This window comes from Saccopteryx leptura, chromosome 1 (assembly GCF_036850995.1).
Source record: "Saccopteryx leptura isolate mSacLep1 chromosome 1, mSacLep1_pri_phased_curated, whole genome shotgun sequence".
In the NCBI taxonomy this organism is placed as follows: domain Eukaryota; kingdom Metazoa; phylum Chordata; class Mammalia; order Chiroptera; family Emballonuridae; genus Saccopteryx; species Saccopteryx leptura.
Genome location: NC_089503.1, coordinates 308,789,516 through 308,811,829, shown reverse-complemented (window position 1 = coordinate 308,811,829; position 22,314 = coordinate 308,789,516). Strand labels below are relative to the sequence as shown.

At 48.3% G+C, this 22,314-nt stretch overlaps 1 protein-coding gene across 3 annotated transcripts; it reads left to right on the top strand.

The window, feature by feature from the left end:
• The first annotated feature begins 5,693 nt into the window (after window positions 1–5,693).
• TXN2 (thioredoxin 2) lies at window positions 5,694–21,074 on the top strand. Of its 3 annotated transcripts, none has more exons than XM_066358259.1 (4): window positions 5,694–5,800; window positions 6,490–6,849; window positions 9,051–9,174; window positions 20,446–21,074. In XM_066358259.1, exons 2-4 carry the CDS (start codon window positions 6,587–6,589, stop codon window positions 20,557–20,559), a joined length of 501 nt encoding a protein of 166 aa, XP_066214356.1. In that variant the 5' UTR covers window positions 5,694–5,800; window positions 6,490–6,586; the 3' UTR covers window positions 20,560–21,074. The 3 variants fall into 3 exon arrangements, with proteins under 3 accessions (XP_066214356.1, XP_066214354.1, XP_066214357.1); XM_066358257.1 differs by having other exon boundaries at window positions 5,697–5,800; window positions 6,587–6,849; XM_066358260.1 differs by lacking the exon at window positions 6,490–6,849 and having other exon boundaries at window positions 5,715–5,800.
• The last annotated feature ends 1,240 nt before the right edge of the window (window positions 21,075–22,314 follow it).

Genomic DNA, 22,314 nt, shown 5'->3' with positions numbered 1-22,314 from the left:
TTTCATAAATACACTGATGGCTCATATCTCACAGTTTGAAAAAACAAGGCACTAAATATCAGACACATAACAACAGAAGCTTTCCCCTAAGCTCAGACTGCCAGTCCTGGCTTCCTTCCCTTCCCCTCTACTGTGCCCTAAACCTGCCTGTGTTTTGACTGACAAGCCACCCTACAGCTAAGGAGCTGCTTGGTAGCCTACTGTGCATGCCACCTTTCCATGTGTCTCACAGGCTCTCTCTTCTCCCCTGCAGGAGAGAAGGAGAGTCAGTCATCAACCTCAAGACCTGTCACACACCAGGCCCTGTACTTCCATTTTCCCGAAACCTCACAGCCCTATGAAGAAGGCATCTTTCTTCCCATTTCTCAGATGAGAACCCAAGGCAGACAGTAAAGTGACTATGGAATAAAAATAGTTTATTGGATTTGGAATGTGAATTAAGCAAGGAAAATGGCCTTCCAGAGGACGTTGTGGAAATGCTGAACAGGGTTAGTAGGTGGGTCTGGAAGAGAAAGTGCTGGAGACAGAAAAAACCAGAAGTGAAAATGGACAGAGTGGAAGCACCCTGCCAGATGGCATCTGGCACTAGCAGGAACAGCTGCAGCAAGGGCTGCTGACCTCAAGAGAGCCACGGGTTCTGGAGTCCCGCTGTGGATCACCACTGTTGGCTCCAGTCCTACGTGAGGACAGAGGTAAAAGCAAGAGGTCATATAGGGTGCCCATGCCCTCACCTAGTCTCCTGCCTCGGATGAACAGGGGGCTCTATTAAGTACAATATGTATGGATGCTGGTGGCCAGGGGATGTGGACCTATTCCAAATATTTCCACACCCCACCCTGCCCACCAAGGGAGTGAGGGAGTGAACTTGCCAATTGGACAGAAGACATGTAATAGCACAATGTGGTCAAAATTAATTGAAAATAAAATGGCAATAATTTCTGAAGGCAACATGGGGCTCTGTGCTGTGGTTGGAAAATGGCATTTGGAGTTGGAAGATTTGATGTGGGTCCCTGCTGTCTGTTCATGGAACAAATAATCACTGAAATACCTACAATCATGCACCGAGCCCCGAGGTAAGCAATGGAGAGACAGATGGAACCCTAGAAGTCGACAGTACATGAGGAGTGAGGAATAAAGAAACAGACAGTAAGAGCAGAGTACAGAGTGTAGAGATTAATAGGTGCAGAGGCCATGTGGAAGCTCAGAGGAGGCAGCTACCCCTCCTTGAGGAGAGGCAGGGAAGGGTCTCCAAAGATGATGCTTAATCTGGTATCTTTAGCATTTCCTCAGATGAAGGGAGAGTAGAGGGGAAAGCCTCCCAGTTATAGGGAGTGGCAACTGCAAAGTGCAGGTGATGGAGGTGTTTCAAGGGTCCGGAGACTGAAGGGTCTGTGGCCCACTGTGGTTCTTGACTTTGTGCAGGAAAGAATTCAAGTGGGAGTCAGTATAGACTTTAAAGTGAAAATGATTTTATTGGTGAAACAGTGAGACAAAGAATGGCTACTCCACAGACAGAAAAGCCCCCTTTAGTGATGTTCTTCCTTTGTTGTGATTTATTTGAGATGAAGGGTATTCAATAAGGGAGAGGAATATTCAGGATCTTCTTGGAAAAGAGTGGTTGCTCTGTGGAGCTCTGTCAGCCATTTTATACTCTTATATGGGTTTTCTGTTTCTGGTCATGATGGCACACAGTGTGTCATTTAGCATGCTAATATTTACAATGAATGTATAATAAGGCTAGGGGATACTGCAAGGTGAAATTAGTCACCATATTGGATCAAACTCATCTTTGCTGATTTCAAGCCATAAACCTAGTGGTACAAGGGTGATCTTCCTTCTTCCTGACAGCTCCTGTAGTGTTTATCAATGGCAGCTGTTTCGCCACATACCTTATCTCACAGGGATGGGAGAGACATTTACACAAACCCTGGAACTTTAAGTGATTCCCACTGGCTGGAGTGTAGGCTGAAATGGAGGTGTGGGATTGACTCTGACAATGTACCTGCTTCATGACCTTGGACAAGTCATGTAACTTCTCTGACTGTAAATCACTCCCTTAGATATCCAAAGGTTTTTAACTTAATAAGAATCTATTGAATATTCTCTGTCAGTGAGACACTGTATCAGGTTGTCAGATAAAAGTTACAAATCCAGCCTGACCAGGCGGTGGCACAGTGGATAGAGTGTCAGACTGGGATGCGGAGGACCCAGGTTCCAGACCCCGAGGTCGCCAGCTTGAGCACAGGCTCATCTGGTTTGAGCAAAAGCTCACCAACTTGGACCCAAGGTCGCTGGCTTGAGCAAGCGGTTACTCGGTCTGCTGAAGGCCCGCGGTCAGGGCACATATGAGAAAGTAATCAATGAACAGCTAAGGTGTTGCAATGCACAACAAAAAACTAATGATTGATGCTTCTCATCTCTCCATTCCTGTCTGTCTGTCCCTGTCTATCCTTCTCTCTGTCTCTAAAAAAGAAAATACAAATCCTGACTTCTAGGAAGCAGATGATCTAGTGAAGAGTCAGACACCGCAAGATGTTATGTAAGAGTTATGAACAAAGTACAAGAGAGGGAAGCAATTAACACTGTTCAAAGAAGAGGTGATGAGTCGTCTAGGTGTTCTACCAAGCAGAGAGAGAAAAAAAAGCATTTCAAACTAAGCAAAGCCTAGGAGGGAGGAAAATAACCATTGATGTATTCATTGAACCATAAGAAGCCATGAGTGGTTGTACAGGGTGGAGGGGAGACAGATAGCTGTGACCCCGCCGCCTGGGACACAGAAGTGCCTAGACCCCTACTGTCCATGACTGTGACAATGGGTGTTGTAATGAGGAACTCCTCAACCTTTAAGATTCTTTTGGCTGGTCTAATAGTCAAATAGATATGAGACAGATTAGAAAGGTAAAATAACCAAGTTTCATACATATGCATGGAAACCTCATACAGCTAGTGCTCGACTTATGACCACAATTGGTTCCAACAGACGGGTTGTAACATGATTTGGTCGTAAGTTGAGTAGGCTATATGTACAGTACTGTGAAATGATGTTATAAAAATCTTTGTCATATTTTATCATAATTTTCTTTCATTATTATATAATTTTCTTTGTTCATTTTATGCCATTTGTATCATCTCTACACCACTTTGTTTCTTACTTTTACATTTGTCAGGTTTAAGTAAAACACTGCATTACCAGTACAACTGGTTTAATATTTGCAAAGACAATTTCCTCTTGGTAGACATCTTGGGAGGGGTTTGATGAAAAATATCCAAGACACAAAACACAAACTGTTGTACCGAGTCTGGGATAACAGTTGAATGGTGCACGCAGAGATGGTAATGCTGCCGGAAGCTGGTCCGCACTGTCGTACGCCCAGCTGGACAACGCTTGCGCTGCCAGACGCGGAGCAGTTGTGGCTAGCGATTGTGGTCATAAAGTCGAATTGTTGTAAGTTGCATAGGTCATAAGTCGATCAATATTTGTATACATCAAAGAGTCAGAGATCCCTTTGTGCAGGAGAGGCTCACACAGAAAGGGATCATGGGGACATAAGAAATTCTGAGTCAGGGATGAGGTTAGATACCTTGAAGGCTTCAAAGGGTCATTGCAAAATGATAACAGATATTTTGTAATCATAAATTTGCTCTGTCATGTAGATGGATCCAAAAAGATTATCATGATAACCTCTTATTATAGGCAAGGCCCCTAAATCAAGTTCTTCTAGGTAGTTAAAGGAAGGGGGCAGATGTTTCTCTTGAACCTGAAGCTAAAATTGCCCTCACCTCAAAACAACCCAAATACTGCCTGACCAGGTGGATAGATCGTCGGACTGGGACGCGGAGGACCCAGGTTCGAGATCCCGAGGTTGCCAGCTTGAGCATGGGCTCATCTGGTTTGAGCAAGGCTCACCAGCTTGAGCCCAAGGTTACTGGCACAAGCAAGGGGTCACTAGCTCTGCTGGAGCTCCCCCCCCCCCCCCCGTCAAGGCATATATGAGAAAGCAATCAGTGAACAATTAAGGTGCCGCAAGGAAGAATTGACGCTTCTCATCTCTCTCCCTTCCTGTCTGTCCCTATCTGTCTCTCTCTTTGACTTTCTCTGTCTCTGTCACACACACACACACACACACACACACACACACACACACAAAAAAAAAATTTTTTAAAACCCCAAATACCACAGAAGCCCATCTTGGGGTGACTAGCTCTGAACTCTGAACACCCACCCCCTCAGAGTGAAAGCAAGGCCCAGCCTCAAGATTCACAGGTCACCACACTTTGCCTTGGGCATCAAAGGCAGGCACTCAAAGTATCACCACTGTCCACTGCCCAGTTCCCCAACAACTCCAAACACGTTCATGACAAGCCCAGCCCTTCATGGCACATATTGGGAACCTGAAGCTGCCAGGGGCAGGCTGACTTGCCCAGAACTGGGAAGTTATTCATTCAGTTGCATATCTAAGGTGACCAATCGTCCTCCTTTAGGGAGGCCAGTCCTTCTTTGTAAGTTTTGTCCTCCCTTGAAAAGTGTCCTCCTACATGTCCTCCTTTTTGATATTGGAAGACTAATCTGTAAATGTCCGTATTCGATCGATGCAGAGTCTATCCATTGCGTGTGATGTGACGTATTTGTATCTAAATGAGTACTTTCTTCTTACAATTATTAAAAATTACTAGGCATGTAAGCATAATTACAATATAAAATATTACAAATGTTTTTATTATACATTTATCATATTATAGTGCATTATTGTTGCAATGAATAAAATGTTTCTTTTATTTATGATATTGTTTAATATATTTTTGTCCTCCTTTTCATCGTAAAAAAGTTGGTCACCTTAATATTACAGACAAATGCCAAAAAGCAGGATCTTGCCTCCCCATCAGGGCCTTTTGCCCCTTAAAGGGCACTACACCTTTTGGGAGTTTAGCTTCCTCATTTGTAAAATGTTAGGAAAGAACCTTCCAGTACCTCTAGAAGTTTTGGGAAGACAGTGAATGAGGCTGGGAAAGCTTGGTTGAGCTTAAAGCATACTCTAGAATCACACCTTTCTAACCCCCTTCTTACCCTGTAGCACAGGGGTCCCCAAACTTTTCACACAGGGGGCCAGTTCACTGTCCCTCAGACTGTTGGAGGGCCGGACTATAAAAAAAAAACTATGAACAAATCCCTATGCACACTGCACATATCTTATTTTAAAGTAAAAAAACAAAATGGGAACAAATACAATATTTAAAATAAAGAACAAGTAAACTTAAATCAACAAACAGACCAGTATTTCAATGGGAACTATGGGCCTGCTTTTGGCTAATGAGATGGTCAATGTGCTCCTCTCAATGACCACCAATGAAAGAGGTGCCCCTTCCGGAAGTGTGGCGGGGCGGATAAATGGCCTCAGGGGGCCGTAGTTTGGGGACGCCTGCTGTAGCATCTACCTCGTACTCCCGCCTCCTTTCAACTCCTCTTCCGGACACTCCTCTTCCGCTCCCACCCCCTCGAGAGCTACCGGTTTTTCCGGTACCACCCCAAAGGGCGCGACCTCCCGCTTCCAGTCCCTACACCAGTCTCCAGAGCCCCTTTTTTCCGGTCCCTAGCTAAGGCTCCGCCCCTTTAGCTGTTCCTTTCCCCGCCATCGCCATTGGCCGGAAAATCCGAACTGCCCTCCAGTTGTGGAGAGGTGTGCTCCAGGATGCCTGTCTCCGGAAGTGACGAAAGGCCCACCTCTAAGGAAATGACGACAGAAGTGCCCTTGACAGACGGGGAGGGCCGAGCTGTGCATTCCTCCGCTCGCGCTGCAGGGAGGTAGGGGCCCCGTGGGGGTGGCTGGAAGTGGTGTCGAGGCTGAGGCATGCTGCGGGCGCGTTCCTGCGGGGCCAGCGGCCGAGTGGGCGGAGGCCCTGGCCGGAGGACCTGCTCTCCCGAGAGCCGGAGTCCCTGGTGGCACCTGATTTCCCCAGTTCCCTCCACACACGCATTCCGTCTTTTTTATTTACTCTCCACAATCCTGTTTCTGTGCCTTTTAGTTCCTTGAATTGTTGTGGTTCCTCTTCCCTGATCTTTTACAATCCCCATTTTTACTTAATTTCCCATTAAAACGGTTTTTTAAGTAACTGATAGAGTAAGGACTTTGCAGATGGCCTAGGGGATTTCAATGTTGACTCTCATGTAATAGTTGGGTTACCTTGGGCGCGCCACAACTTGACTGAGCCTCAGATTCCTTATCTGTAATACGGGCAACAGTATAGAAACTTTATCAAAAGTTGATTTGGGAGGATTGTAATGTATGTAAGGCACTTGGACCTTAGCAGATGCTCTTGGTAAATACTGATTCCTGCCTCCCTTTTCTTCTATTGTAATTTCACCGATGACTTCTTTTTGGTTGTTAACCCAATTTTCCTGTCCTGGTTTGCAGTTCCTCCTTCCCTTTGATTCTCATTCTTCACTCACCACTACTCTAGGAGGCTATATATTTCCTGGCATTTTTCTTCCAGCCCTGAATCTTGAGTCCTCCAGTACTCCTAAATACCTTGCTCTGGTGTGTTGACTCTGTTGTCTGCTGCAGCTCTTCCTTGCCTCTCCCCCTCACAGATGGCTCAGCGGCTTCTCCTGAGGAGGTTCCTGGCTTCCATCATCTCCAGGAAGCCCCCTCGAGGTCGGTGGGCACCCCTCACTTCCAGGGTTCTGCAGACCCCACAATGCAGTCCTGGTAACCTGACTCTAACACCCAGCCAAGCCCGGTCATTATTCATCACCAGAGTCTGTGCAACAACCTTTAACATCCAGGATGGACCCGACTTTCAAGACCGAGTTGTCAATAGTGAGACACCAGTGGTTGTGGATTTTCATGCACAGTGAGTCTTGGGGTCCAGGAGAGGACTGGGGTGTCATTTTTTCAGATATTTTTGAGTGCCATTTATGTCTCAGTACCACATTTAATGCTTGTCATACATAGACTCACTACAAATACTGGGAAAATATAGTCTATGCTCTCAAAGGTTGAGTGTAGGCTGCTAGGCGACAGACCAGGAAAGTCTTTAAAGCTCACTGCGATTAGTGCTGGGAAACACTTGTGTTCTGTATCTCGCTGCCTGGATGGCTCGGAAGCTTCAGCTTGGACCAGAGCAGGAAAAATATAACTGTAGCATCATCTGGCTTTTGGTGGATACCAATTCCCAGCCCTGCAGATAAGTTGATTTTATTTTAATATCTTGCCACCCAATCTGGGAAAGGATGGCTAAAACTTTTTAGTGCCACCACAGTGGTGCTGAGCATGTGGGGAATGGGCAGGAGTTTCTTTTCAGTCCTGTATGGATTTTTTCCAGTATATTTATTTTTATTTTTATTTTTTTTTTACAGAGACAGAGAGTCAGAGAGAGGGATAGACAGGGACAGAGAGATGAGAAGCATCAATCATTAGTTTTTCATTGCGTGTTGCAACACCTTAACTGTTCATTGATTGCTTTCTCATATGTGCCTTGATTGCGGGCATTCAGCAGACCGAATAACCCCTTGCTTGAGCCAGCGACCTTGGGTCCAAGCTGATGAGCTTTTGCTCCAACCAGATGAGCCTGCGCTCAAGTTGGAGACCTCGGGGTCTCGAACCTGGGTCTTCCGCATCCCAGTCCGACACTCTATCCACTGCGCCACCGCCTGGTCAGGCTTTTTTTTAGTATATTTAAACGCCTTTGGCCTGCTGACTTTTAGCCTGACCGTCATGATTTCCAGATCTCTAGGGGCCTGGCTAGACACCTGGCTATAAAAAAACTGAATGAACCCCTCAGAATGAGGCATTCTAGAAGGAGCCAGTGTAACCTGAGTTATAAGTGGGAGACTTTCTGCACAGATCTCTGACAGATTATTTTGCTTTCTTTCTTGTTCTTTCTCTGACTCACCATGTCACCCTAGGAAAGCCATTTGATGTCCTTGTGCTTCCCTCTCAGCACTTGTAATAGGAGATAAGGTCTTGCAGACTGGGTTTTTAAGAGTTGTAAGTTCATTAATTGCAGTCGGTGAATAGAAGGGGTTTTAAAGGCTGAAAATAAAATAGGAGTCATCAGAGATTTGCGGAAGGCAGATCTGTTCTGCCCTCCCAGTATATAGTGAGCACTCCTGAGAGAGCTTCTAAAATGAGTGATAAATGGGGCACTGCCTCATTTTCTTCTCCAACAAAGAAGCAGAATGTGAGTTTGTTCATGCAGTGCCAGGCACTGTCGTTGGTGCCACATAGCTAGGGATGACAGCCTGTTCTTAAAAGCTCACCCCCTAGAGGGAAACACCTGTGTTCAGTGCAGCGATAGCCTTTGTCGCAGGGCCTGAGGATCACAGATAAGCCTGGGGCTAAAAGGAGACACTTGCGACACAACCTTGGGCTACAGTCCCAGCGGTGTTTAACTAGCTCTGTGACCTTGCACGAGTTTCTTAACTCATATGGGCCTCAGTTTCTCAGTCTTCTTTTCCTTTTCAGGATGGAGGCTTCTGTGTAGGAAAAGCTGAGAAGGTCCTGGTGCAGTGACTGGCATGTTATAGACACTCTAGCCATTGGTTTCTCCTCCCTTTAGTTCTAAGTCACAGAAGTGTTCGAAGTAATTCTACAGCTTACAAAGCATGGGTATCCATGTTGCCTTAGTTGATTTCTGATCACAGCTCTGAGAGGCATAGTTTCTGCTTTTCAAATGAGGAAACTGGGCCCCAGCATGATCTGGGTTGGTGAGGAGGCTCTTTTGAACCCAAACCTTTTAACCTCAAATCCCATATTCTCCTATATGACAATACATTTATTTTAGATATGTAAAAGTAAGTGAAGTAACCTTTACAAAAGCCTAAGGATGAGGCTTCTGTTTTAGAAGTTAGAGACCTGTGATAATTCCCCGTTTGCCCTGCCATCACCATCTGCATGTCAGCATTACAGGTTAATATTCAAACACTGTAAACAGAGATGTAATAAGGGCAAAATTTCCTCAGAAAGATAGGGGTCAAGGGCATGTTCTGGGGAGACCATAGGTCAATTGGTGAGCGCTTTTGTGATCAGATGCTTCATTTCTCCCTTTCCGAGGTGGTGTGGTCCCTGCAAGATCCTGGGGCCAAGGTTAGAGAAGGTGGTGGCCAAGCAGCATGGAAAGGTGGTGATGGCCAAGGTGGATATTGATGACCACACAGACCTCGCCATAGAGTATGAGGTATGGATTGGCAGGGGATTGCCTAAGGGCAGTTGGTTTGGGGAATGCTTGGGGACCAGCAGCAAGGGGAGAGGTCTTGGTTTTTTTAGAGGTCTCAGCAGTTCCAAGCACTTTGCAGAGGTGACTCCATTGAACCTCTGAGCTATGTGCCTCTCTTTACCACCTTTAGGAAGTAGAATGCAGACTCAAAACACCAGGTGGTCCTCTGCATTTCAGGACGTTGATGCCTTCCTTCCTTCCTGAACTCATTCATCCACATGTTCAGTCCGCAGTCGTTTGTGAGCCCTACAGTGTGCCGGGCAGTCATGACGCTGGCACAAATGAGATGAGCTTCTTGTCCCCAAGCAGCTTTTAGTCTAGTGGGAAAAAAACAAGTTGATCGTTTCAGTGTCAGATGAGAAGTACTGAGAGAAGAGATACACAGAAGAAGGACTTTTTGTACCTGGCGGTGGGGGGGAAGGGGACATGGAAGGTACCACATTCAACAGTTATTTATTTAGAGTCCCTTAAATGCCAGGTGCTATTACTTGGTGCTGGGGACATGGCAGTGAACAAAACTGACAAAACCCTGCCTTCATGGAGCCCACATTCAAATATTTTATATTAGATTTAGCAAACCTTTTCTCTAAAGGACCAGGTGGTATATACTTGAAGCTTTGTAGGACATTGGTCTCTGTTGCAAGTACTCAAATGTCATTGTAGCACTGAAGCAGCCATAGACAGTATATAAACAAATGGGCATGATTGTGTGCAAATAGAACTTCATATATAAAAACAGACAGTGGGCAAGGTTTGGCCTGTAAGCCGTAGTTCCCTGATCCCTGTTTTTTGTTTTTTGTTTTTTGTTTTTCTGAAGTGAAAAGCAGGGAGGCAGAGAGAAATACTCCCACATGCTCCCAACTGGGATCCACCTGGCAAACCCACTAGGGGGTGATACTCTGCCCATCTGGGGCATTGCTCCGTTGCAACCAGAGCCATTCTAGCGCCTGAGGCAGAGGCCATGGAGCCATCCTCAGTGCCCAGGCCAACTTTGCTCCAATGGAGCCTTGGCTGCAGGAGGGGATGAAAGAGAGAGAGAGAAAGAGAAAGAAGGGAGTGGGGGAAAGGTGGAGAAGCAGATAGGTGCTTCTCCTGTGTACCCTGGTTGAGAATCAAACCCGAGACTTTCACACGCCTGGCCAATGCTCTACCACTGAGCCAAATGGCCAGGGCCTCCCTGATCCCAGTTTAAGATAATAAAGTGCCATGGAGAAAAATAAATCAGGAAGAGGGTGTGGGAATGCTGAGCATGGGGCTCAGGAGGGTTTTTTTTGTTTTGTTTTGTTTTGTTTTGTTTTGTTTTGTTTTGTTTTGTTTTCAGAGACAGAGAGTTAAGAGAGAGGGATACACAGGAACAGACAGACAGGAATGGAGAGATGAGAAGCATCAATCATTAGTTTTTGGTTGTGCATTGCAACACCTTAATTGTTCATTGATTGCTTTCTCATATGTGCCTTGACCGCGGGCCTTCAGCAGATCAAGTAACCCCTTGCTCGAGCCAGTGACCTTGGGCTCAAGCTGGTGAGCTTTTGCTCAAACCAGATGAGCCTTCTCTCAAGCTGGAGATCTCGGGGTCTCGAACCTGGGTCTTCCGCATCCCGGTCTGACGCTCTATTCACTGCGCTACCGCCCGGTCAGGCTGTTTTGTTTTGTTTTGTTTTGTTTTTTCAAAAGGTTGGGCTAGGGAAGGTCTTAATGAGAAGCTGACATCTGACGAAGACCTAGAGGGAATAAGCAGTGGACCATGCAGCTGTTTGGAAGAGCAGACATCAAACACAAAGGCCCTGAGGTCAAGGACTCACAGGATAGTAGGGCCTGTGTTCCTGGAGCAAAGCATGCTGAAGAAAGATGAACAGAAAATGTGTAGGAAGCTGGGGCATCCTCTGAGCCTTGGAAATCACTGTAGTTAGAGAAAGGGGAGGAGTCTTTTGTGGCTGGATGGCTGTAGTAAAGGGTGGAGCAAAGACTGAGAGCAGGCAGCTGGGAAAGCCACTGTGGCCATGTTGGACAGGGTCTGTACAGCCATGCCAAGGATTGTATAATTACAGAGCCATGGTCACACTTGGTGGCCTATGGGCCAAATCCAGCTCAGTGACAGGTTTGGTCTGGCTCTTGAAGTGCTTTTTTAAAATACCAAACCAGATTTTGATATTTAAAACTCAGAAAATTTCACATGGGACCCTGGCTGGTGGCTTAGTGGATAGAGCATCAGCCTGGCATATGGACATCCCAGGTTTGACTCCCACTCAGAGCACACAGGAACACAGGAGAAGTGACCATCTGCTTCTTACCCCCCCACACACCCTTCTTTCTCTCTTTTTCTCCCGCAGCCACTGGCTCAGTATGTTTTGAGCATGTTCCTGGGGGCTGAGGATAGCTTGAGCAAGCACATCAGCCTCAGGTGCTAAAAATAGCTTGGTCTTTGAGCATCAGCCCAAAATGGAGTTTGCCAGGTGTATCCCGGTCCAGGTGCATCTGGGAGTCTGCCTTACTATCTTCCCTCCTCTCACCTAAAAAAGAAAGAAAAGAAGGGAGGGAGGGAGGGAGGGAAGGAAGGGAAGAAAGGAAAGAAGAAGAAAGGGAGGGGGAGAGGGAAGGGGAGAAAGGAAAGAAGAAAGGGAGGGAGGGAGGAAGGAGAGAGAGAGGAAGGAATAAAGGAAAGAAAGCGAGAGAGAGAAAAGAAAGAGAAAGAAAGAAAGAAAATTTCACGTGAAAATCCAGATTTCTGTTATTCTTGAGATATCTGGCCTGACCAGTGTTGGCACAATGGATAGAGCATCAACCTGAGACACTGAGGTTCCAAGTTCAAAAACCCAAGGTTGCTGGCTTGAGCACGGGGTTGCCAGCTTGAGTGTGGATCATCAACATGATTCTCTGGTCTCTGGCTTGAGCCCAAAAGTCATTGGCTTGAAGCCTATCTTCTCTGGCTTGAGCAAGGGGTCACTGGCTCAGCTGGAGCTCCCTGGTCAAGGCACACCTGAGAAGCAATCAATAAATAACTAAAGGCCCTGGCCGGCTGGCTCAGTGGGTAGAGTGTTGGCCTGGCGTGTGGAAGTCCCGGGTTTGATTCCTGGCCAGGGCACACAAGAGAGGTGCCCATCTGCTTCTCCACCCTTCCCCCTCTTCCTTCTCTCTGTCTCTCTCTTTCCCTCCCACAGCCAAGGCTCCATTGGAGCAAAGTTGGCCTGGGTGCTGAGGATGGCTCCATGGCTTCCGTCTCAGGCACTAGAATGGCTCTGATTGCAACGGAGCAATGGCCCAGGTGGGCAAAGCATTGCCCTCTGGTGGGCATGCCGGGTGGAGCCTGGTCAGGCGTATGCGGGAGTCTGTCTCTTCTCTCTGCCTCCCCACTTCTCACTTCAGAAATATACAAAAAACAAAAAAATTTTTAAAAAAACTAAAGTGCCACAATAACAAGTTGATACTTCTCATCTCTCTCTCTCCCTTGCTGTCTCTCTCTCTGTCTCTTTCTCTCTCTTCTTCTTTCTCCTCTGCTAAAAAATAAAGGAAAGAAAAAGAAGTATCTGAACCTGGCCAAATAAACACCCTCCCCCCTTCACATAACGAGTAACTGAAAGAGAGCCTTTCTCAGAATTTGGAAGTCAAGATCAACTCTTCCTAGACGAGGTCAGGTAGAGATGCACATCCTCTAACCTGTTCTGTTGCAGAACATGGGGAGTAGCCTGTTGAGCTGGGGCTGGAAGGGAGCACCTGAAGGAAACTCAGGCTGCCCTGACCAGGGGCAAAGGAAATAAATGCTGGGCAGGCAAAGCCACTGATAACTACCGCAGGTGGTTGGGGATCTCACCAAACTAAGACTATACATGGCAGTGGGACAACAAAGCTGCTTACCAGAGCTTGGGGATGGGGGGGGGGGGGGGGAGCTGCTGGTTTTTTTGTTTGTTTGTTTTTCTTTGTTTTTTTCAAAAACAAAAGCTCCACTACTGATTAGTTAGTCAAAGAGGCACTTGTCTGACCTCGTAGATGCCCCTAGCTTTCCCTACTTGTCCGTGCGTCCCCAGGAGGCCCACAGCAGCTGTGAGAGTGAGGGTATGGCCTTCTGATGTGAGCTTAGGGTTGGAGCTCCTTCGCCAGGCAGAAGACATCTCAGGCTCCCTCCCGGCACTTCCCGAAACCACAGCTTCAGCCAGTGGAACTTCAGCAAACACTTCTGAGCCGAGGGGCCTGGTGATGTCGAACTGGGCATCATAGTCCTGTGTTAAGCCTAGAGAGTATGGGGCAGAGCTCTTATAAGATCTGTCTCCTTCTCCCTCTGTCCACTGTCCAGATAGTGCACACAGGTCACGCAGAAAAACCCCAAGGCTGCTGGGCCCAGTCGCCTGATCCCAACCTTCTTCTGCCAAGCCCTGGGCAGACGTCATTGCACACTTAGGAAGCTCCAACAGGGATGTTTCCTGGCCGCTCCCCCAGCCCTTTCCTTCCTTCCTTCACACCTGTTCTTTTGGAAGAGAGCCTGAAGAAGAACTTCCAACCAAGAGATCCATAATACATCCTGGGATAGCTTCCTCCAAGGCCTTACGTGTGTTTCCCAAGTGTTGAATACCTTCTTGGAGAAACTGCTTAAAGTTATATGCAGAGAATGAGGCATCCCTTCCCCAGCTCTCCCGACAGCCTCCGGGATGTGTGCCAGCTCACCCTCAGGAGTCTCCATCCCACACCGATGCCCCTCCCCTCACATCCCAATTTTTGTGCTTTAGTCAGCCATCCACCCTGAATTGCACTCTCTCCCAAAAGATGGGTGAGGAAAAGTCACTCAGGGCCACAGTAGTTCAGTGTCTGTTGACACACCTGTCCCCAGACTCAGTGCTGTCCTGGCTTGAGGACGTGGAGCACTCCCTGCTCCCCCTGCTCCTCAGGTTCCCACTGAATGGCTGGGCATTCCTGGATCGTTCAGGCCTGGCCAATGAGGAGGGGAGCTGTGGATTCGGATCTGGACCCTGGAGCCTTTATGCTTTCCTCTGGGGCTTCTGCTTCTGACTTCACCCTGGGAGTTTTACCCTTTTATTTCCTCATCTCACAGAGTGCCCTTTAAAAAGTATTAGAAGCCTGGCCTGTGGTGGCGCAGTCGATAAAGCGTCAACCTGGAAACACTGAGGTTGCCGGTTCAAAACCTTGGCTTGCCTGGTCAAGGCACATATGGGAGTTGATGCTTCCAGCTCCTCCCCCTTCTCTCTCTCTCTCTCTCTCTCTCTCTCTCTCTCCCCCTCTCTCCCTGCCTCTCTAAAATGAATAAATGAATAAATTTTTTAAAAAAGTATTAGAAAAACAGCCAAGTAACTATAAGAGGAAAAATGTCACCTGTAATTTTACCATCCAAACACAGCCACTGCCAACATTTGGGGTGTCTTGTTTAGGTTTCTTGTTTCAATTTTTTTTCTTTTTAATGTTCCATATAACTTCATAGACAGTTCATTGAGTAATATTTCATAGCTGGAATATACTACAATCATTACCATAGCCCCCTATATTTTTGTTGTTGATTGATTTTAGAGAGAGAGAAGAAAAAAACACATTAATTTGTTATTCCACTTATTTATGCATTCACTGATTGATTCTTGTATGTGCCCTGACCAGGGATCGAACCCACAACTATGGCATATTGAGATGATGCTCTAACCAACAGCTACCTGGCCAGGGCTCCCATCCCCCTATTTTGAAAGTCTTCTAGATCAGTGCTTCTCATACATGAGATGTTGAACAACACCTGGGATGTTGAAAAGCAGATTGTGATTCATTAGGTCCAGGAAGGGTCCAAGATTCTGCATTTCTCACAAGCTCCTAGGTGATGCACTGGAGAGCCTGGGACCAAACATCAAGGAGCAGACATTCTAAAGTCCTGGGCTGGCCTTGGGCCGTGGTGCCCTTGTAATGGCCCTTCTCACCGGCTCATTCGGCACAGGCTGCCTGTCAGCGAGAGGGCTTACTCCTGATGGTACATCTCATGGATTTGGACAAATATGTAATGATGTGTCTCCACCATTACAGTCCCATACAGAACACTTTCACCATCCTAAAAATTCCTGTGCTCCACCTCTTCTCCCCTCCTCCCCATCAGCTCCTGGCAACTGCTGATCTTTTTACTGTCTCTGTAGTGTTGCCTTCTCCAGAATATCATATAGTTGAGTTTGATATTTTCAATAATAGTTTTTCCAAGAATCCTCCAGAACCTAAAAGCTTTTACAGAGCATTTGGCATTTCTCGTTTGAAGTGTGACATCCTTTTACTGCTTCTCCACATGTGCTTCCTAGCCATGCTGAGACTCAGTATTTGTCTCCAATTTCTCGCTCTTGGGCTGAGGAATGGTGTAATTGGTTACTACTTCCTGGACAGTGAAATCAAACAGGTCTTGCCTGACCAGGCAGTGGCGCAGTGGATAGAGCGGCGGACTGGGATGCGGCGGACCTAGGTTCAAGACCCGAGGTCGCCAGCTTGGGTGTGGGCTCATCTGGTTTAAGCAAGGCTCACCTCAAGCAAGGGGTTACTCGGTCTGCTGAAGGCCCGCGGTCAAGGCACTAAAGAGAAAGCAATCAATGAACAACTAAGGTGTCACAACAAAAAACGGATGATTGATACTTCTCATCTCTCTCCGTTCCTGTCTGTCTGTCCCTGTCTGTCTCTCTCTATGCTTCTCATCTCTCTTCGTTCCTATCTGTCTTTCCCTGTCTATCCCTCTCTCTAAAAAAAAAAAACACACAAAAAAAAACAGATCTTGCTTCAAATCCCAGCTCTAGCCTTTGCCACTCATTCTTTGTGCCTCAGTCGTCTCATCTTGAAATTGACCGGTCTTGAGGCAAGAGTGTATGAGATAGCATGCACGAGTGGTTAGTATCGTCCTTGACACTTAAAAAGCACCCTGTAAAGGGGCAGTGATCCCTCCCTTTGCATTAGTTTTGCTGTTAGCTAGCAGGGGTCGCTAGTCTTTTCCACAGTCTAGCACTGTGTCTCTTGATAGATCCTTAACAGTTCACAAAAGGAGGACACTTGGGTGAGATGGGAGAAGACTTGAAGGAACATTGAGCTTAGTGGCAGTGCAGGGGTGGGATGCAGGTAAGTGGGAAGAGACTGCATGCTCACACCCTGCCCTGAATTCTCAGCACCTTTAGCCAGCATGGGAAACTTCAGGTGGCTTCCTGGCAAACAAGGAGAGCTGCACATCTTTGCACTTTCCACCTTTTCTGCAGCCCCTCTGCCCTCAGTGCTGCCAGACAAGGATGCTGAATCCTAGCTTCAACACTGCCCCTTTTACATGTACATCACCATTCAGAAGAGTGTACCCAGGGCCTATACGCTACCAGTTAAGGCAGTGTGAATAGTCAACAGCCCTTCCTGATTTATGAGCCAGACTCAGGATCAGCAAAGCCCCATCCTCTTCCTTGGCAGTGAGGGAAGTCCAGTCACAGCCTAGGTGTCCTTGCAGTGTTTGGAAAATCCAGCCCCTGGCAGGTCCATGGCACTCTGTGTGCACGTGCACATGGGGGGCGGGGGGCGTAAATTAAAATACGTGGCGTTCATGGCCCAAACTTCAAAGAACACCTTTGATCAGTAATGACTAGACCTTGCTTGTCATGAAAATACAGTCATGGCGTATGTGCTGTGCTCCCAGCTGCTGCATGGTCTGTGTGTGAGCATACATGTGAGTTCACACAAGTGCGATCCTAGTCAGACTCACTCATCCGGAGTTCTTGAGGAAAACTAGTCCACTCCAAGCCACCTCAGTGAGTGTGCAGTCCTGCTTAGAGGACATGTAAAAACAAGTCACTTCTCATACAATGACATACAGCAGGGGTTGGGGACCTATGGCTCGCTAGCCAGATGTGGCTCTTTTGATGGCTGCATCTGGCTCGCAGACAAATCTTTAATAAAAATAATAATAACGTTAAAAACATAAAACATTCTCATGTATTACAATCCATTCATTTCCTACTGCTCATGTTCATGGTTGCAGGTGGCTGGAGCCAATCACAGCTGTCCTCCGGGACAACACCAAATTTTTATTGGATAATGCGTAATGTATACAGGTCGTCGTATGGCTCTCACAGAATTACATTTTAAAATACGTGGCGTTGCCTGACCTGTGGTGGCGCAGTGGATAATGCATCGATCGACCTGGAAATGCTGAGGTCGCCAGTTCGAAACTCTGGGCTTGCCTGGTCAAGGCACATATGGGAGTTGATGCTTCCTGCTCTTCCCCCCTTCTCTCTCTCTCTCTCTCTCTCCCTCTCCCTCTCTCTCTCTCCTTTCTAAAAAATGAATAAATTTAAATTAAATTAAAATATGTGGCATTCATGGCTCTCAGCCAAAAAGGTTCCCAACCCCTGACATACAGCTTTTGTTTCTGTTAAGAAACAGAGAACAGGCCTGACCAGGCAGTGGCGCAGTGGATAGAGTGTCGGACTGGGAAGCAGAGGACCCAGGTTTGAGACCCCGAGGTCACCAACTTGAGCGCAGGCTCATCTGGTTTGAGCAAGGCTCACCAGCTTGGACACAAGGTCGCTGGCTCCAGCAAGGGGTTACTCAGTCTGCTGAAGGCCACGGTCAAGGCACATATGAGAAAGCAATCAATGAACAACTAAGTTATCGCAACAAGAAACTAATGATTGATGCTTCTCATCTCTCTTCATTCCTGTCTGTCCCTATCTATTCCTCTCTCTGACTCTCTCTCTGTCTCTGTAAAAAACAAACAAACAAACAAAAAAACTGAGGACAGGCAACCTGGGACACTGAGTTCCCAGATTCAAAACCTCGAGGTCACTGGCAGGGGTCCCCAAACTTTTTACACAGGGGGCCAGTTCACTGTCCTTCAGACCGTCGGAGGGCTGCCACATACAGTGCTCCTCTCACTGACCACCAATGAAAGAGGTGCCCCTTCTGGAAGTGCGGCGGGGGCCAGATAAATGGCCTCAGGGTGGACGCATGCGGCCCGCGGGCCATAGTTTGGGGACGCCTGGTAGAGTATGGGCTCATCAGGCTTGATTGAGCACAGGGTCACCGGCTCGCTTGAACCCCCCAATCAGGGAACATAGGAGTAACAATGAATAACTAGAGACACAACTACGAGTTGATGCTTCTCATATCTCTGTCTTCCTGTCTGTCTATCTTCCTGAATAAAATAAAATAAATAATTTAAAAAATAAGAATAAGAAATAGGATAGGGTGGGATCCACCAATAGCAAAGTTGAAGTTAGTGCTTGTGAGTTGCCAGATTTGAGGCTGCTCCTGCACAGACCACTAGAGGGTGCAAAAGAACAAAGAACCATCTTTGTAATCTTACCAACAAATACGTGCTTTGCTGGCTCATGGTGCACCCTGGAGCAAGCGCTTCTGGGCCCTGCTGGGTGCCTGAAGACAGGGCAGGCCACGTGCTGGACCCTTGCACTTCATGTCATCACCCTTACCAGAGTCAAGAATGACAAGGAAAGGAACTGGTGACATGTGCAGTCAGCCCACTGCCAGATGGGTCTGCCCAGACATGCCAGGCACATCAGCCCCAGGACCAGTCCTAGAAGGGACCTGAAAACAATAACAAGGACAAGGACTATGCCATCGTACTTGCTGTGTTTGTCCCCAAAGCTCATCAGGAGTAGGGTGCAAGACCTGCCACATAGTCTGTGATTGGCCTGCAGTCCTTTCTTTTTAACTGACATACATAGTTGGAACATTAAGACTGGCTCCGCCTGACTAGGTGGTGGCGCAGTCAGACTGGGACGCGGAGGACCCAGGTTCAAGACCCCAAGGTCGCCAGCTTGAGCGCAGGCTCATCTGGTTTGAGCAAAGCTCACCAGCTTGGACCCAAGGTTGCTGGCTCAAGCAAGGGGTTACTCAGTTTGCTGAAGGCCCGCGGTCAAGGCACATATGAGAAAGCAATCAATGAACAACTAAGGTGTCGCAACGAAAAACTGATGATTGATGCTTCTCATCTCTCTTCATTCCTGTCTGTCTGTCCCTGTCTATTCCTCTCTCTGTCTCTGTAAAAAAAAAAAATACTGGCTCCTCACAATGACTCAAGGACAGGACCGCACTCAAGATATGTGAGGACCTCATATGTTTGTCTGAATCACTGTTGTTACTTTGTAGTTATCTTGTGTATAAGGAAAGTCTGTGTTTATCTTGTTCTGTTTATATATTTTTTTCAAATGGCCACCAGTGCCAGGCAGGGAGCCCGGGGAACAGACAATGCGCAGCCCCAGAGCTCCATGGGTCTTATTTACATACCATGTAATCTATACAGGCCCCAGAGGGAGCCTGAGAGGACGCCTCACAGGCCAAGAATGCTGCCTCCAACCCCCATTGTAAATAAAGGGCAGACCATACATGGCTGAGCCCTCTTCCCACACTGTCCAGTACAAGGCAGTGACTTTCTGGACCCTGCCAACCATCACAGCATTGAGCTCACGTGGCTCTCATGGGAGCCTGTGTTAAACTTTTCTGATCTGCCCTCTGCAGCCACCATTTACTGAGTGCCCACTGGTACTAGCACCGTGCCAATGGCCGTGCTGGCCGCAAGGAGCTATGTAGAGGGTCTGTGCACGTCATTTCATTCAGCCCTCACAGCGTCCAACGTAAGCACTGTTGGTATCTCCAATTTGCTGGTGATAACACTGAAACTTGAGAGTGATGAAGTGGCTTACCCAGAGTGGCCCAAGATGGGGCTGGCCCGCTCCAGGGCCCATGCTTCTAACCACTTGACTCTATGTGAAACTTTAATCCCTGTCCGAAACCGTTGAAGTGGATACCGCCACCCTGTTTGGTGGAAGAGGGCACAGTGGCTCTGAAGGATGTGACAGCCAAGGTGCCCAGCCAGGGAGCGGCAAAGCAGGGATTCACTCTCCCGTCTCCTGGTCTCGCCTGTGCCAGCTGCCCCTCAGGAGCCGGCTCTTGGCCCCTCAGCTCTGCCCCACCCCCAGCCGTGGCCTGCAGCTGCATGGGTTATTTTAATCTCCTGTCATTCCAGCCAAACCACTGGGCCAGTGAGTCAGTCATGTGGTTGAGGGAGGAAGGGTACTCTGGGAGCTCACAATGGAAAAGTTTCTCCAGGGAGTGGGCCTCTGGGCCCTGCAGTACCCCTGCACCGAGAGAAGGGGCCCCACCCATGCTTTGGGCAGTCCCTGCCCTGCATAAGCCACCAGCTGTCTCCACAAAGGCCTGGGAATGGTAATTGAAGAGTTCAAGTCACCTCTGATTGATTTGGCCTCCCTTGTCCCCTCCATCTAGGTGTCAGCTGTGCCCACCGTGCTAGCCATCAAGAATGGGGATGTGGTGGACAAGTTTGTGGGCATCAAGGATGAGGACCAGCTGGAAGCCTTCCTGAAGAAGCTGATCGGCTGACAAGCAGGGAAGAGCCCTGACTGCAAGGTCCCGGTGGGGACTCGGGTAGAACTCACAGTCCTGTGCGGCCCTTCTCACCGCTCCCTTCTGTCTGGGCCCACGCTTTGGAGACCAGGCCTCCAAGCGTGGTTCCTTGAGTGCTTCCAGCCCAGCTGACTGCCACAGTGGCCGCCAGAGAAATGGTGCTGCTGCCAGTCCGGGGACAGCTGTCCTCCCACCCACTCTTTGTGAGCCCCTCTGGGGCTGTCGTAGTTCTCCCAAGATGCTTGCAGAGAGCCCAGGCCAGCCCGCAGCATCACTGTCCCAGCAGGAGCAACTTGGTCCTTGTTTCCCAGGTCCCTTCCGAGTCTAACAGCGGGGTGCCTGCCTCCTCTGCCTCCTGCATTTTTCTTCCCTGCTGTTGTTTTGTTTAAAAAAAAAAAAAAAAAGAAGTAGGAAAAAAGAAACCCAAACAAGTGAGAGTAATATGTAATTCTCTCATTTTTTGTAGGTCTGTAATAAAGAACTTTATGTGATCCCTTCTACCTCCTGCTGTGAAGAACAGACTGTGGGCCCCACACTAAATTACTCTATAGCCACCCCCTCCCTCCCAGGCACAAGGGCAGTGAATGCACATTGGGCTGGGGGAGTCCTGCAGACTCTGGACCCAGAAATCTCTGGGTGCCACCCTCTCTCACCATTAGCTGGCTGTTCGGACCTCAGAACAGGAGGCTTCACTGTGAACAAACCAGACCAATAAAACTAGGGTTCTCACTGTCAACAGCTTCCATTTGTCTGGGCTCTGGGAGCACTTGTGACCCCTTCCCAGACTGGACTGCTCTCCCTGTTTCTCTGACCTGCCACACCTGTTTGCCCTTGCCCAGCCCTGTTGTTCCTAACACGTGTCAGTGAGGCTGCTGTTCTGGGGACACCTTCACAAGTCAAGAGAGTGTTCATTGTCCCCATTACACAGATGAGGACACTAAGACTCATGGGCCACAAAGCCAGGTTTTCTACCCAGACGTGGCTGCCTGTGAGGCCTGGGCTCTTATAACTGGTCTGATCCTTCTGGGGCCTCCTTCTCTACTGACTGGCACATGGTCACTCCCATATGAAGCCTGGCCCCTGAGGGGGCTGCCTGGCTGTCCCCTTGTTCCCAGCTTCTTTTGGCCCACAGAGGAGGGGCCAGGCAGACCAGGCTTACCAGCTGAGAAGCCTGCCCTCCGTCTGCCTCCTGGGGTTGAGCTGCCTTTTAGCTCAGTTACCCAGAGGAGGTGCCAGCTTCTCAGGAGCCATGGGTGCTCAGCAGCTGGGGTGTTCTGGCACCCACACCCTTGGCCCTGGAGTGCCCACTGCTGTGTGCACAGTTCTTGGTAGCTTGTCTGTTCCTATTGGAACTGCTTGGGTTACTCCAGGGTCTTTGAGGGGTCCACTAGGGACTGCCTTGGGAAGACTGCTGTGACAGGAGTGTGAGATCGCCTCAAAAGTAGGGCCTTTGGCTTCTGACTGACTGCAGGGCTGGGGTCTGAAAAGGTGTGGCGGGGAAGTAAACCAGCCACTGGCATGCGTGGAGAAAGCCATGTGTCGGGTGAGTGAGAGCAGCCAGTGCTCAGAGCACTTCCAGCGTGCCAGGCACCATTCTAAGTAGCCCCAGGAGCGCCATCATTGTTACCTTTTACTTGTGAGAGCCGCTCTGAGAGGGTGAGGATGGGCCATGACAATGATGTCCACAGGTACCTGGGCTGGGGTTCAAGGCCAGGCAGCTTGGCGACTGAT